The 17241-nt window shown below is 39.2% G+C and overlaps 1 protein-coding gene across 4 annotated transcripts in view; it reads left to right on the forward strand.

Annotated features, from left to right (window-relative positions):
• TDRD1 (tudor domain containing 1) overlaps positions 1 to 17241 on the forward strand; it is a 52404-nt gene that overhangs the window by 11493 nt on the left and 23670 nt on the right. For all 4 annotated transcript variants that reach the window (XM_055352189.2, XM_055352188.2, XM_055352187.2 and 1 more), the window contains exons 3-11: positions 222 to 280; positions 7423 to 7567; positions 9658 to 9763; positions 10486 to 10546; positions 11311 to 11415; positions 11637 to 11816; positions 12327 to 12470; positions 12976 to 13147; positions 14495 to 14581. In XM_055352189.2, coding sequence (XP_055208164.2) covers positions 222 to 280; positions 7423 to 7567; positions 9658 to 9763; positions 10486 to 10546; positions 11311 to 11415; positions 11637 to 11816; positions 12327 to 12470; positions 12976 to 13147; positions 14495 to 14581 — 1059 coding nt within the window. The remainder of the gene's footprint in view (positions 1 to 221; positions 281 to 7422; positions 7568 to 9657; positions 9764 to 10485; positions 10547 to 11310; positions 11416 to 11636; positions 11817 to 12326; positions 12471 to 12975; positions 13148 to 14494; positions 14582 to 17241) is intronic.

A 17241-nucleotide genomic window follows, 5' to 3' on the forward strand; every position in this document is an offset into this window, starting at 1 on the left:
CCTTGGCCTCCCAAAGTGCTGGGATTATAGGGGTGAGCCACTGTGCCCAGCTAAGTCCTTATTTTCTGTTGGGAAAAGTAGGATGTTACTTATGTTCTGGTGTAGCTATAAGATCATTGTGGTATAGCCCTGTTACTTGAATATCACCTACACTATTTTTCATTATTAGCAATAAAAAGTATTATTTGGCTTTTATTTGAAATTGTGTTTTTCCTCCCCAGGAAACTCGGTGTCACCACCAAGTGCTGAAAGTAATTCACCACCCAAAGAAGTGAATACTGTAAGTTATTTTATTGTGTGTGTGCTTGTTTGGGTAAAAGATTCTAAACATGTTTTATTTATTTAATAAAGAAGTGTTCAATTTGTAGGTATCATTCAAGATCAAATGTTTTTTCTTTTATGTACATTTTTTTTAAAAAGAAAACTTTCTTAGGTTATTGTAGATTCACATGCAGTTGTAAGAAGTAATGGAGATCCTGTGTAGTCTTTCACCTATTTCGCCCATGTTAACATGCTGCAAAACTATAGTACAATATCACAACTGGGTTATTGATACACCATCAAAATACGGAACATTTCCATCACTACAAGGGTCCCTTATATACCTTGTTGCTTATGTTCTGGTGTAGCCAATCCACTTTTCCTTCTGCCCCTGCCCTCTTAATCCATAGCAGCCACTGATATGCATATTTCGACAATTTTGTCATTTTTGAGAATATTATATAAAAGGCTACATACAAACAGTATGTAACCTTTTGGGATTGGCTTTTGTCATTTCACATAATTATCTGGAAATTGATCTAGGTTGTATGCATCAATCGTTCTATCCTTTTTATTGCTGAGTAGTATTCCATGGTATGGACAACTTGTTTAACCATTTACCTATTGAAGGACACCTGGGTTGTTTCCACTTTTTGGCTATTAAAACTAAAATTCTATATCCATTTATGTACAGAATTTTATATGAACACGTTTTTAATGCTCCAGGATAGATGTCCAGGGTACAATTTCTGGGTTGAAGATTAGTCCCATACTTCGTTTTATAAGAAACTGCCAAATATTTTCCAGAGTGATGGTATCATTTTACATTCTTACCAAGAGTGTATGAGAGCTTCAGTTTCTCTGCATCCTCATCAGCATTTGGTGGTGTAGGTATTTTTATTCTACCCATTTTCATCACAGATGTGTAGTACTATCTCATTGTGGTTTAACTTGCATTTCCCTCATGATTGATGATGATAAACATCTTTTCATGTGCTTATTTGCCATCTGTACATCTTTGGTGAAATGTTTTCATGTCTTTTGTCTATTTTCTAATTTTTTTTACCGTTGTTTTGAAAGTTCTTTATATATTTCAGATATTAGTCCTTTGTCAAGTACGTGATTTGCAAATATTTTTTCCTAATCTGTAGCTTGTCTTCATCTTAATAAAGTCAGTTTTTCCTTAATGGATTGTTTTTGGTGCTTTTGGTGTCAAGTTTAAAACTGTTTGATACTCTGGATCCTGAAAATGTTCATTTTTTTCCCAAAAAAGTTTGATAGTTTTACTTTTTTTTTTTTTGAGACGGAGTCTTGCTCTTTCGCCCAGGCTGGAGTGTAGTGGCGCGATCTCGGCTCACTGCAACCTCTGCATCCCAGGTTTACGCCATTTCTCCTGCCTCAGCCTCCCGAGTAGCTGGGACTACAGTCATGCACCCCCATACCTGGCTAATTTTTGTGTTTTTTAGTAGAGACGTGGTTTCACCATGTTGATCAGGCTGGTCCCGAACTCCTGACCTTAGGTCATCCACCCGCCTTGGCCTCCCAAGGTGCTCGGGATTACAGGCGTGAGCCACCGGGCCCAGCCATTGAAGTCCTTTTAAGATCCGTTGCAGTTTTCTACATAGCCAATCATATCATACTGCAAATAGGGACAGTTTTATGTTTTCTTTTTCAATGTGTATGCCTTTGATTTCCTTTCTTGCTTTATTGCATTTACTGTAGGAACTTTCAACACGAGGTTTGAATCAGAGTGACAGTGGACACCTTGCCTTGTTTCTTATCTTAGGGAGAAAGCATTCAGTCTTTTACCATTAACTTTAGATGTAGGTTTTTGTAGATGTTCTTTATGAAGCTGATGAAGTTTTCTCTAGTCCTACTTTTCTGATCCTTTTTATCATAAATAGGTGTTGAATTTTGTCAAATGCTTTTTCTGCATTGATTGATATGGTAGTGACTTCTTTTCCTTTAGTATGTTAATTTGGTGGTTTACATTGATATTTTGAATGGTTAAGTAGCCTTGCATTCCTGAAATGAACTCCACTTGGTCATGGTATACAATTATTTTTATGTATTGCTGAGTTCTATCTGGTAATATTTTGATAAGGATTTTTACATAAGTGTTCAAGAGAGATTTTGATCTGTAATTTTCTTTTATACTGTCTTTGTGTGGTTTGAGTATCAAGGTAGTATTAGTTTCATAAAATAAATTGAGAAGTGTCCCCTCTTGTGTTTGCTGGAAGAGAAATTGTATAGAATTGGTGTTAATTCTTCTCTAAACATTTGGTGGAATTCTCCAGTGAAAACCATCTGGACCTGGAGATTTCTTTTGGGGGAGTTTTAAAGCTATGATTCAGTTTCCTTAATATTTATAATTAAGGTCTATTCAAATTGTCTGTTTCATATTGTGTTTGCGTTTTTTAAGGAATTTGTTCATTTTGTCTACATTGTCAAATTTATGTGTGGAAGTGTTCCCAGTATTATTTTCATGTTAGTGGTGTCTGTAGTAATGTTCCCTGTTTTATTCCTGATCTTGGTAATTTCTGTCTGTCTTTTCTTTATTGTCTGTCTCGCTACAGATTTGTGTTTTACTGATCTTCCCAAAGAAATAGGTCTTTGTTTCATTTTTTTTCCTGTTTTTTAAATTAATTGATTTCTTCTTTTATCTTTATTATCTCTTCTGCTGCTTTTGGGTGTGTTTTTTTGTCATTGTTTGGGGGTTTTTTTGTTTGTCTTTTTGGTGGTTGGTTGGTGGTTTGTTTTTTTTTTCTTATTATACAAGGTCTCCCTCTGTCATCCAGGCTGGAGTGTAGTGGCACAATCATAGCTCACTACAGCCTTGTACTCCTGGACTCAAGCAATCCCACTTGCTGAGCCTCCTGGAGTAATTGGGACTACAGGTGTATGCCACCACACCTGGCTTTTTTGTTTTTTTCTGTAGATATGGGGGTCTTACTATGCTGCCAGGCTAATCTTAAACTCTTGGCCTCAAGTGATCCTCCCACCTTGGCTTCCCAAATTGCTGGGATTACAGGCATGAGTTGCCCTGCCCAGCCTCAGTGTATCTTTTATTTATCTTGAAACTTCATCTTTAACTCATGTATTATTTAGAAGTGTATGTTTTAGTTTCCAGGTGTTTGAAGATTATTAGTATTTTTTCTGCCACTGATTTCTAGTTTGAGTCTATTGTGGTCAGAGAACACCTTCTGAATCGTATCAGTTCTTTTAAGTTTGTTGAGGTTTGTTTTATGGCTCAGGATGTGGTCTTAGTATACATTCTCTTGGCACTTAAAAAGAATGTGCCTTGTCTGTTGTTGGGTCAGACGACCTATAAGTACCTAATAGCTCCTGTTGGTTGGTTATGTTGAGTTCTATCCTCTTGCTGATTTTATATCTAGTCATGTCAGTTGTTGAGAAGGTATTAAAGTCTCTAACTATAGTCCTTAGTTGTCTATTTTCAATTCAGTTAGGCTTCATGTTTTGCAGCTGTGGTTCATGCATATTTAGGATTGCTGTGTCTTGTTGGGTTGACTCTTTTGTCATCATAATGTCACTCTCGTAATTTTCTTTCCCTGTAATCTGTTTTATCTGATATTAATGCAGCCACTCATATTTTTCTTAACATTTACATATTTTTCCATCTTTTTACTTTCGGTCTGTCTGTATTGTTATATGTAAAATGAGTTTCTTATAGACACCATATATTTAGGTAATGTTTTTTAATTCACTAGGACAGTGTCTTTCAGTTGGTATGCTTAGACCGTTTACATTTGATGTAATTAATACTTGAGTTTATGCCATTTGTTTTCTGTTCTTTTTTCCTGCCTTCTTGTGGGTTACTTGAATACTTTCAGTAATTTTGATTTTTATCCAGTGTTTTCAAGCGTGTATCTTTGTATACCTTTTTCAGTGGTTGTTCTACATACGGTATCATGTATACACAACTTAGTTATCATTTTACCAATCTGAGTATAGTGCAGACACCTTACCTTCCCATACATTTCTTTACCTTCACCCATTTCTGTCTTACATATTCTATGTCAGATTTAGAACGCCTTCAGACAGTTTATCATTTTTGCTCAAACTCTCAAACATAATTTAGAACGCTCAACAAGAGAAAGTCTATTGTACTTACTGATAGGTTTCATTTATTGGGTCTTGAACTCCTGAGCTCAGTCCTCCCACCTCGGACTCACAAAGTGCTGGGATTACAAAGTGAGCCACTGAGCCCGGACTATTGTGTTTTTCTTCTTTCTGTTTCAGTGTTCCTGCCTTTATCATTTCTTTTCTCCTTAGAGAACTTCCTTAAGCCATTCTTTTAGGATAAAGCTACTGGTAACAAATTCTCTTCGTTTTCTTTCATCTGAAAAGTCTTGATTTCCCATTCATTCCTGAAAGATATTTTCCTTGGATAAGTTTCTCAGGTAAGTTTTCTTTCAGAGCTTGAAAAATGTTTTGTCACTTTCTTCTGGCCTCCATGGTCTCTAATGAGAAATCTGTCTTTTTAAAGATACCTTACTGCCATGTAGCTCTTTGGGTCTCCAGGTTCCTAGTCAGCCCACCTCCTCCTTTCCCACTTTCAGAGTCACCTTATGTTTGTTTTATATATAAGTTCAGGTTTTTAGTTTACCTTAATAGAAGGAATTTTAAAAATTTCCCCCCCATACAGGTAAGGGATTATTTTCCTCTTTCTGCTTTCAAGCTTTTAATTTTCAGAATTTTAAGATGTGTCTTGGTGTTTAGTCTCAGTTTACTCTGGGGCTCACTCAGCTTCTTGAATTAGTAGATTTATATCTCCTACCAAATTTGGAAGTTTCTAGCAGTCTTTTTTTTTTTTTTTTTTTTTGGAGACAGAATTTGGCTCTTGACGCCTGGGCTGGAGTGCAGTGGCGTGATCTGGGCTCACTGCAACCTCTGCCTCCTGGGTTTAAGCGATTCTCCTGTCTCAGCCTCCCAAGTAGCTGGGATTACAGATGCCCTCCACCACACCCAGCTAAATTTTTGTATTTTTAGTAGAGATGGGGTTTCGCCATGTTGGCCAGGCTGGTCTTGAACTCCTGACCTCAGGTGATCCCACCCGCCTCAGCCTCCCGGTGTTGGGATTACAGGCGTGAGCCACTGTGCCCGGCCTCAGCAGTCATTTTTTGAGTATTTCTCAGCCCTACCTTCTTTCGCCTTTCTGAAGACATAGAATAATAGATCTTTTGTTGTAGTCCCACAGGTCCCTGAGACTATTCATTTATTAATTCATTTTCACTCTTGTTCAGATCAGGCGTTTCTGTGGTTCTATCTTCAAGTTTACTGATTGTTTCCTGTTTTCCCTCCATTATGCTAGTGAGTCTGCTATTGTGTTTTGTATTTTTGTTATACTTTTCAGTTTTAAAATACTCATTTGGTTCTTTATATCTTTTATTTCTTTAGGGAGACTCCCTATTCATTTGTTTTAAGCCTATTCATAATTGCTTGTTAACATATTGATGACTGCTTTACAATCTTTATAGATAAATGAACTTTTTTGTCATCTTGATGTTGGGCATTTGATTTTTTTTTTTCCGGCATTTGTTTGTGATCTTCCTGATTCTTGGTGCAATGAGTTATTGTCTACTGAGTTCTATTGAAACTGGCATATCTTGGGTATTATGAGACTTTTTTTTTTTTTTTTTGATTGAGTCTCGTTCTGTTGCCCAGGCTAGAGTGCAGTGGCATGATCTCAGCTCACTGCAACCTCCGCCTCCTGGATTCAAGCGATCCTTGTGCCTCAGCTTCCTGAGTAACTGGGATTATGGGCACGTGCCACCATGCCTGGCTAATTTTTGTATTTTCGTAGAGATGGAGCTTCGCCATATTGGCCAGGCTGATCTTGAACCCATAACCTCAAGACATCTGCCCACCTCAGCCTCCCAAAGTGCCGGGATTACAGGCGTGAGCCACCACACCCAGTCTCTGTATCGTATTTAAACTTCCTGTTTCAGCTGGCTTCCTCCGACACTGCTCTGGCTGCTCATTTGTTACCGCCAGGTTGGGGGGTATATGTCCAGGTTCCCTACTCAGCCTCTGATATTCAACTGGGGAGCTCTTTCTGTTGGGTGAGGATGGGAGTTCCAGCTTCACAAGAGGCCTCAACTGATTGCTTTCTGGCTGACAGTGGTGAGTGCCTCATTACAGCTCCCCATCTGGTCTCTAGTGACACGGGTGGAGAGAGGCCCGACTGAAGGAGAGGGTATTAGGAGGCACTAGTTAGTAATGAATGGTGATGGAAAGTCTGGACTCTCCACTATGCCTTTTCTGACACCACCTTGGTCGGGGTGGTGGCACCTCATTGTTGCCAGGTGGAAATCCGGGTTCCCCATGTGGCCTCCGTAGGGAGGGATGTCATCCTCCTCCCACTTCAGGGATAAAGAGCTGGCACCCTATTCTCTTGGCCTTCTCTGATACCACACCTGTGAGCAGGTTGGGGCACCTCATTTGTAGCCTTGTGAGGGTGGAAATCTTGGCCCCACACTCTCCCTTTGTGGGTGGGAGTGGGGCCACAGTTTTGTCTGTGGTGTTTGGAGTAGAGCAGTTAACGTTAAGTTTTCTGTCTTGCTGGTCTGCCTCTTTTCTCATCCTTTGGCTAGACAGAGCAGGTTTTTAATTTTTTCTTTTAAATGATGAGGGTCTCACTGTGTTGGCCAGGCTGGAGTGCAGTGGCTATTCACAGGCACTATCATAGCTCGCTACAGCCTTGAGCTCCTGAGCTCCAGTGTTCCTCCCTCCTCAGCCTCGGAAGTAGCTGGGACTGCAGGCGCCCACCACCACACCCGGCTAGAGAGCAGGGCTTTTCTTGTTGGAGCTTTTATCATCTCTGCCTTTTGGTGTTTCTGGGTTGCTGGCTTCTCCAGCACCCAGTCTGGTATATATGAGGCAAAAAGAAAACCCAGACATCTTATTGCCATGTCACTCTTTGGGTCTCCAGGTTCCCAGTCAGCCCACCTCCTCCTTTCCCACTTTGAGTCACCTTATGTTTGTTTTATATAAAATTATGTTCAGGGTTTTAGTTTACCTTAATAGGAGGAATAAGGAAAAGTACATCTACTTGATCTTATCTGAAGTAGTCCCAAATCTAGTATTTAAATGGAAAAGTTATTGCCAAATTCTAACATTGCTCTTCTTTGTTCTTAATAGAAGCCTGGAAATAATGTGCGTCCTGCAAAATCAAAAAAACTAAACAAGTTGGTCGAGAATTCCTTGTCCATAAGTAATCCAGGGCTCTTCACCTCCTTAGGACCTCCTCTTCGGTCCACAACTTGCCATCGCTGTGGCCTATTTGGTAAGCATATTGTTCTTGGGTGTCTGAATTCTTCTTCCACATATTTGAAAAACATTTTTATTGTGGCAGATGATAAAACATTAAGTGTAATTAGAACAGTGTCCCCATGCCACACACCCGTCTCAGCCTCAGCAGCTGTCAGCATCCTGCTGTTCCTCTTCACCCATCCCTTCCCATTCTTCCTGCTTCCTCAGTGGATTATTATAGGTTTTTAGGGGAAGCTCACATGCAATGAAATGCACAGACTTACATCCTTGTCATAATATAGGATGTTTCTGTCTCCTCAGGAAGTTTTCTCATGTCCCATCCCAGTCCCTACTTCTGAGAAGCAACCATTGGTTTTCTACTCATGAAATAATTTTGCCTGTCATAGAATTTCACATAAGTGGAATCATACAGCATGGACTCTTTTGTATCAAGCTTATTTCATATACAATAATACTGTTGAGGTTAATCCATGCCGTTGCACGTACCATTATTTTTTGTTTATTGCTGGATAGTATCTCATTGTATGGTTATACCATAGTCGAACTGTTCTATTGATGAATATTTTGGCTGGGTCCAGCTTTTGTCTGTTATGAATAGAGCTCTCTAAACATTTCTGTACAAGTGTTCGTGTGGACATATGTTTTCATTTATTGTGGGTGCACAGGTAGACACATAATGGCTGAGTCAAAGGGTAGGTGTGTGTTTAACTGTATAAGAAGCTACTAAACCATTTTCAAGGTATTGTCCCATTTTCTTTCCCACTGGGAAGGAGTTTTGGTTGTTCCACATCCTCGTCCACATTTGGTGTTTGTGTTTTTAATTATAGCCCTTCTCGCGGATAAGTTGGAATTGTCATATGCCTCTTGAGTTCTAATTTTTCAGTACGTAAGTCTTACTTGCATGGCATTTACCAGTTTACAGTTAAATTTGCAGTGCTCTTGTGATCAATGATCTTGAGCAGTTTTTTCTGTTTATTACTGGCTATTTGGATATGTAACTTTTTAAAAGTTTATTTTAGGATGGACGCATTTGAGGCCAGACTGGTTGGTGGTTACTTCTTTGTGGGTTTTTTGTTGTTGTTGTTGTTGTTTTTTAGGTAACCTGTTTCTTTAGCATGAACACTGATGGGATTTTTTTAAAAATCCTTTATTTCAAGATCTCCCTGGGTTTTTCTGGGTGTGATTCTCATTGTTTATTTTTTGTTGTTGTTTTTCACGATACACAGCCATTTCAGTCGCTTGTACAAGTCTGTTTTCACTACAAGAAAGTTTTGTTTACTTTGCTTGATCTTGGCTCACTGGCACTCTGCCTCCTGGGTTCAAGCGATTATCCTGCCTCAGCCTCCCAAGTAACTGGGACTACAGGTGCGCACCACCACACTGGGCTTATTTTTGTATTTTTGTAGAGACGGGGTTTCACCATGTTGGCCAGGCTGGTCTCAAACTCCTGACCTCACCTCAAGTGATCCACCCGCCTTGGTCTCCCAAAGTGCTGGGATTACAGGTGTGAGCCACTGCATGTTTTGCACCATTGCTTGCTGCTGCTTTTTTTTTTTTTTTTTTTTCTGAGACAGAGTCTCACTCTGTCACCCAGGCTGGAGTGCAGTGGTACAATCTCAGCTCACTGCAACCTCTGCCTCCCGGGTTCGAGATTCTCCTGCTTCAGCCTCCTGAGTAGCTGGGATTACAGGTGCCCGTCGCCATGCCTGGCTAATTTTTGTATTTTTACTAGAGACAAGGTTTCAAACCATGTTGGCCAGGCTGGTCTCGAACTCCTGACCTCAGGTGATTCACCTGCCTCAGCCTCCCAAAGTGCTGGGATTACAGACGTGAGCCACTGCACCTGGCTGCTTGCTGCTTTTATAACATATATTCTGAGGTCTATTAGGAAACTCAGTTATGTGTCCCAGTCTGATCTCCCTTTTTTTAATCTTTGTAGTCATTTCTTCTCTGTATTCTCAGAGTTTAAAAGTATAATCTGAACACCTGATCCTAAATAGCACAATTCTCTTGCCATGGCTAATAGAATGATATTTGCTAAAGTGTGGACTTTGAGAATGTCTTGATCTTCATCTGAGCTATTTTGTGGGTGGTGTTTTCTAGGATCGCTGAGGTGCTCTCAGTGCAAGCAGACCTACTATTGCTCCACAGCATGTCAAAGAAGAGACTGGTCTGCACACAGCATCGTGTGCAGGCCTGTTCAGCCAAAGTAAGGATTTATGATCTTTTTATTCATTAAGGATTATGTAAAAGGTTCTGATACAATAAGCATCCAATTAGTTAAGCAGACCACAACCAAGTAGAAGTTACTTTTTCTTAAGCTCAATAACAAAGTGTACAAATCTGAAGTGAACAGCTCTATGAACTTACTTTTCATGTGTATCATTTTACCAGGTAGTACATGTGAAGATTTATAACCTTCAAAGAGTTTTTCTTTCATGTTTAGAGCTTTAGAATGCCTTACTTTTAATGATGTGTACTTTCCTGGATTTTAATAAGTTTGGAACTCTTACATGCCTCTTGAGTTGTGTTTTTATTTGTAAATACATAAATTGTACTTGCATGGCGTTTACCAGTTTACAAAACAGTTTCACATATGACCTCAAAATTCTGTGTAAGTAATGTAGGGAATTATCTCCATTTTACAGATAAGAAAACAGGCTTGGAGATATTCTCTCTGTCTGTCTCCCCCCAACCCTGTCTCTGTCTGTCTCATTAGGTGGCTTTTGGAAGAAGCACACCTGTGCACACACAGGGTGTGGACCACTGTGTAGCCAGCACTGGGGAGTTTTACATTACCACTGTGATTCTGGAAGAAGCTGTTTTGCTCTTTCAGGATTTTGTTCATTGAGAATACCATAATTGTGGTTGATAGCCCCTATGTTAATTGCCTCTGTAGTATAAATATTGTAATCTGTTGCTTTATTGCAGTTTCCACAAACTTGAAAATAAATCATCTATTGAAACAAAGGATGTGGAGGTAAACAATAAGGTATGGTATACTTTGTCTTTAAATTTTGAATAACTCGTCTTTATTGAATTAAGATGTAAAATAAAGATTTTAGGCTTATTTCTGTATTTTATCAATATTTAAAAGCAAGTTTCCTATTGTATATGTACACCATAGTGATACAATCAGGGGTTTTTGAGAATTACTTCATCTTTTTTTCAAAAAGGATGTGGCAGTATCTCTGTAAAATCATGTGGATTAATCATGCCTCTGCAGGCACAGGTTTTAGCTTTATGTGCTGTACTCTAATAGGGCCTAGTTATCTATCTAAGGAGGATTTTTTTTCTGATAGTAGTTCCCCATTTAGACAACAACATGGGCTGAATTATTTGTAATCCGAAAAACATCCGTCCTGTCCAACTCGTATTTATGAATAATTTTTAGCTTTCTTTAACTGCTTCTAGCCTCTACTTAAAAAAAGTGACTTCAAGTATTCATTCTTACAGAAAACATTAACAAGTGCAGATTTAAAATAATACCTCCACCACCACCATTTTCATTTTTTTTGAAATAAAGTCAACCTTCTCTTCACCTGCGTGGCCTTATTCTTGGGTTATTCCCAGTGCTGTGCCCACTGCCTGTGGACAGTGGGTTTTAGTGACTCTTGGAGGCCTTCCCTATTTCTGTGTTCTTTTGTTCAAGCCTAAGAGTCAGGATATTGTGACTGCGGTTCCGGCGTGTAGTGGCCATAGAATCATTGAAACGGGCTTTTAAGTAACTCACTTCTGTGGTATTTTTCAAACCAGAGTGACTGTCCACTTGGAGTTACTAAGGAAATAGCCATTTGGGCTGAGAGAATAATGTTTTCTGATTTGAGAAGTCTACAACTCAAGAAAACCATGGAAATAAAGGTATTTGTTATTCTTCAATCTCCATAGACACAGATCCAGAGAACTGTATTTATTCTCGTTTCCTATTTTTGAGTTCATGCGGTAGCTACAAAACATAATCTGATTAATAAACATTGCAAAAACTGCCTACAATGCTGTTTGTGTCTTAGTTACAAAGCTTTAAGAAATTTACATTTCCTTGTGTGCCTAATGAATTATTCCTCTTTTTTTATCTTTGAAAGGGTACAGTTACCGAATTCAAACACCCAGGGGACTTCTACGTGCAGTTATATTCTTCAGAAGTTTTAGAATACATGAACCAACTCTCTGCCAGCTTAAAAGAAACATATGCAAATATGCATGAAAAAGACTATATTCCTGTTAAGGGGGAAGTTTGTATTGCCAAGTACACTGTTGATCAGGTAACCCGTAATGAAATGAATTATTTAAAACGTTTGAGCTAACTTTGGTGGTATGAACTGAACACCAGAGCTTTTAATGATGCATGACAAGGCTTAAAGCCAGCCTCTGATCACGCTTCTGTTCCTCTTCAGTATCGCGTGTTCTGTTCACCTTGCTTCCTCCCTGTCTTACTCCTCTCCAACTCTGTTTACGGGTTCCTGAATTGCTGGTTGTAGCCTGATGGCTAGTCTTAGAGCTTGTGTTTTATTTAGGTAGCTGAGGCATTAGTGTGTGATAGTCTCATGGGATAGAAATAGCTTTGGAATAGTTGTGCATATTATTAATAACATGTCCTAACTGGACAATTTTAGGGATTTCTTAGCAAGATTCTTAAAAAATTAAGTTGGCTTATTGAGTGCCTCAGAACAGGAGCCTTTCCTTTGCATGTTCTATAGATTGATTGAGGGTTTTTTAATCTAAGATTGTGAAATGCCGTTATGAAGCAGAGTACCATTATATTTCACTTTCAGACCTGGAACAGAGCAATCATACAAAACGTTGATGTGCAGCAAAAGAAGGCACGTGTCTTATATATTGATTATGGAAATGAAGAAATAATTCCATTAAACAGAATTTACCACCTCAACAGGAACATTGACTTGTTTCCTCCTTGTGTGAGTCTCTTTTACTTTCTAGATTTTTAATAGTGTCCCAGAGGAGCTGTTGTCAGTGTTTTGATGGGCACAGTGTTTGCTTGTTCTATTCTGCTGTGTTACTGTACCTGTACTATGTAAATGAACATTCATGGGCTATCTTGACCTTATTTAGTTAACTACTGCCCAGGGTGAGAAACTAACATTTTTAGGCACATGTTTTCAATTTGCTCTTCAAAATAATAATTTCTATATTGTAGTATCTAAAATTGGTCTTAATTTATGTATAATTGAAGGATAATTATTCTTTCATAAATTTCTCTAGCTTCAAGTACCAAAAGTAAGCGTTATGAATACAGTACTAACAAAGGGTAATAATAATTATACAGAAAATTGTCTATCTGATTAGTACTTGAAGATTTGTGATAAGTTTTCAGCATGAAATACATTCTTTTATATACAAATAATTAGAAAAAATCATTTTTAAATGGTAATTTTTGTAAGTAACCTGCGTAAAATTTTTCAGGCCATAAAGTGCTTTGTAGCCAATGTTATCCCAGCAGAAGGGAATTGGAGCAGTGATTGTATCAAAGCTACTAAACCACTGTTAATGGAGCAGTACTGCTCCATAAAGATTGTGGACATCTTGGAAGAGGAAGTGGTTACCTTTTCTGTAGAAGTTGAGCTGCCAAATTCAGGTAAGATCTGTCTTTTTAAATTGAGTACTTAATAGGAATGTAGTTTCCACCTGTTACTCAGAAGAAGCGGAAACATCAAGTGAGGCCAGGTAAACTGCCCTCAAGTCATTCAGATTGTGACTGAACCCATTCTTGAAATTGGCAGTTTGTCAAAGACGTGACACAAATTCATAGAATTAGGTGGCTGGCTAGATTTAGACTTCATGTGGGTGTAACTACGATCCCTTTAATAGAGCCATTATAATATCTACTCCTGAATATTGGCCCCTTTATTGAGAAAATTCTTGAAGTTCTCTGAATTCGTTCGTCCTTATATCAGTGCTTTTTCTTGGAGTAACCTTCACGGAACTGCATTTGGCTAGTACATAGTAGCTAAGCTGTGGAAATGGAAATGCTTTAGAATTCTCTTCTTCCCTTCTGGCCTTTCACCTGTTTGATAAATGACTTCTCACAGTGTGATGGGTGCCTCCCAGTTTCCAGGGTATCACCCCTCTGCTTTCAGAGATCTGGCATTGTGGCTGATTTGGTAAAAAATCGGCTAATCTCTTGTGAAGTTAAGTAAAAATCTGTTGTTTGCTATGTTTCATGTTATAATCTCAGCTTTTGCATATTATTTCAGGGAACTTGAAGTTTGGGTCCATGCTGACCATTCTTTCAGCCATACTTACGTCTTAAATTTATTTCCCACAAACAGTGGTCATTCTAAGCATATTCGTGAGGTGGTAAACAAATCTTTCATGTTCTTCAGGATTTCGAAGTGAAATCTTTTTGTTAAAATTTCTGTCAAATAGAGGGTAGAATGGTTACCAGAGGCCGGGAAGGGTAGTCAGGGGCTGGGAGTAGGTGGGGATGGTTAATGGGTACAAAATAAAAAATAGTTAAAAAGACTGAATAAGACCTACTATTCGATAGCACAATAGGGTGACTGTAGTCAATAATAATGGTACGTTTTAAAGTAACTTAGACTGTAATTGGATGATTTGTAACTCAAAGGATGCTTGAGGGGATGGTTACCTCCTCTGTGGTGTGTTTATTTCACATGGCGTGCCTGTTTCAAAACATCTCATGTAACCTATAAATATGTACACCTACTATGTACTCACAAAAATTTTAAAAATTATATTTCAGAGAAAAAATTCTGTGAAGTGACTACAGTAATTTTGCCTCAGTGTTTTAAGCTGGGCACTACCATAGCTTACCCATAGGAACTGAATTGGCAAAACATATACCAGCCTATTAATAGCTATGAACGTGTGTTGTATGATTGACTTGTTTCTTCTTTACGCTTTTCCCATAATTCTTTGTATAGTTTCTCAATGGAGGCATATTTTCTTAATCACTTTTTAGGAAAACTTTTAGACCATGTGCTTATAGAAATGGGATATGGCTTGAAACCCAGTGGACAAGATTCTAAGAAGGAAAATGCAGATCAAAGTGAGTATAGATTGATATTGAGCGGTATAGCGACTTCAGTTATTGAAGACCATCTACCTACTAAACAAAGGCACAACTTTAGCACTGTTAAGACTGGTTAACGATAAACATTCTATGAGCAATTTAAATATGCTGTTTTATATTTAGTAGTGTATCATTTCTAATCTCAGTCTTTCCTGCCTGTTCTCCTCCTCTGTCCATTTTCCACATGAATCCTTAACATGGTAATCATCAGAGATTATGAAGTATTAAATATCATAACACTTTAGAGTTAGGGTTTTTTTTTTGTTTTTTTGGTTTTTGTTTTTTTTTTTGAGATGGAGTTTCACTCTTGTTGTCCAAGCTGGAGTGCAATGGCATGGTCTCAGCTCCCTGTAACCTCCGCCTCCCTGGTTCAAGTGATTCTCCTACCTCAGCCTCCGGAGGAGCTGGGATTACAGGCTCCCGCTAGCACGCCCAGCTAATTTTTTGTATTTTTAGTAGAGACAGGGTTTCACCATGTTGGCCAGGCTGGTCTTAAACTCCTGACCTGAGAGTGATTTGCCCACCTCAGCCTCCCAAAGTGCTGGGATTACAGGCGTGAGCCACTACACCCTGCCAAGTTAGGGCTTTTTAGCTCACATTTTCTTGGTTTGTTTTTCTTCCTTCTTGGGTATTCCGCCAGTAATTAATAGGGCTGTAAAATTCTGTTCCAGTAGGACAGTGTTTCTGATGACTTTTACTTCTGTAAAAGCTTGTGTGTTTGGTTTATTTAGATTAACAAGAGAACCAAGAAATTTTGCTTTCAGCATTTTACTTCCTCATTGCCTAATCACCTGTGTTTGTATTATCTTTTTGATCCTTTACTTTGCTCCTGTACTGATTGCTTTAGGAGTAGATATAATTCATTGTCTCTTACTCATTCATCCAGAGGTGATTGCTAGAGTGACAGTGCCATGGTTGGACACATCCTATCACATAAGCACACTTGAATCATCCTTAAATCTACCTTCTTACCTCCCATCCTTTGCCCTAATTGGTTGCCAAGTCTTTATTGATTCTTCTTCCCAAGTATCCCTTGTATATGTCTTTTTTCTTTCTTTCCCTACTACCATTTTCTTAGCTCAGGAATCCTCATCATTCATGGACAATTGAAACAATTTTCCAGTGTCATAGTTTATCTCCCTATCTGTATTCTTAGAGTACTTGCCTATGTGATATGCCTAAGAACACACATCTTGGTGGGACAGCTCTGATGAAAAGCTTTCAGTTCTTTGTCATTTAGAGGAGGAAACCAAACAGTTAGAGGTCTAGTGGTAGTCATGGTTGAAACCGTAGGTTCTGGTGCAATAGAGTGAGGAAGAATGAGGAAGATGAAGCTGGGGCCTGCAACATGGAGTGAGGAGCTATAATGGGAAAGGTGGGAACAGAATGGGAAAAACCTTGCCAGAGCAACAGAGGGTACATGCTTCCAGGAGGGGGAGTCATCAGTAATATCAGATGCTATGAAGGTATCCAGTGGAAGCAACAAGAAAACCACTGAGCAATATCTTCTTCACTAAGGCACTGTGAAGGTGCCTTCATGAAGGCTAAGGCCAGTACAGACAAGCAGAAGAAATTATGTGGGATAGAGAAATTAGGTGTGACAGAGAAGTGCAGGGTGCAACGGAAGCAGGTGGGAGGGTATCTAAGACTTGCAATAAAGCCATCTGGAAGTGATGCCACACGGAGCAGGAAATAACCAGGTGCTGCCAGTGGGGAGTATGTTGCAAGAAAAGGAACATGTGTTAAGGCCTAGAGATGGGGAAAAAGCATGATCAGGCCTGAGAAACTGAAAAATAAGTAGGGCTAGATTTGACCACTGGTGAAGAGGTATAGGATGGGGAAGTATTGGTCGGGAGGTAAGCTAGAGCGGATCATTAAAGGTTGCAGGAGCTGTGTTAAGGGGTTTGGACATGATTCTGAAGCCAACATAGAGAATGGAGGCTTGAGATACCTCTGGATTCAGCTTGTTGGATTCAAGTAATGTTGGTGGGTATGGAAGAATCAGATTTGGAAGTCAGAAAAGATGAGATATGGTATATTAAGAGTTCCCTTTAAACCACCTTCTTAAAAATTTAGCTGTGCCTCTGTCACACAATTAAATCAGTCCTCCTGTCCTGCCCCTTCTTGACCTAGCCTGGCTGAAAGCCTTTACAACTTGGTCTCTAATGTCAGCGTACTGAGCTAGCGACATCACCATGCTTTTGTCCCCTCTCCTCCTACTGTGTTCCTAAGCCCAGCTGCACTCAGCCTGGCATTATGATTGTGCACCCTCTTGAGATATTTATGACACTGTAGCTCCTGATTGAACATCTTCTGTCTCCTACAAGATTTAGGATATCTAGAGGCAAAGACTGTGGCCTTTTACTTAACTACTTCTCCCCATTGCTTAGTATGGCATCTGACATACATTAGATGTTTAAGATACAATTTTTTTTTTTTTTTGAGACGGAGTCTCGCTCTGTCACCAGGCTAGAGTGCAGTGCTGCGATCTCAGCTCCCTGCAACCTCCGCCTCCTGGGTTCAAGTGATTCTCCTGCTTCAGCCTCCCGAGTGGCTGGGACTAGTAGGTGGGAGGTGCACACCACCATGCCTAGCTGATTTTTTTGTATTTTTAGTAGAGACAGTGTTTCACCATG

Source organism: Gorilla gorilla, chromosome 8 (assembly GCF_029281585.2).
Source record: "Gorilla gorilla gorilla isolate KB3781 chromosome 8, NHGRI_mGorGor1-v2.1_pri, whole genome shotgun sequence".
NCBI lineage: Eukaryota > Metazoa > Chordata > Mammalia > Primates > Hominidae > Gorilla > Gorilla gorilla.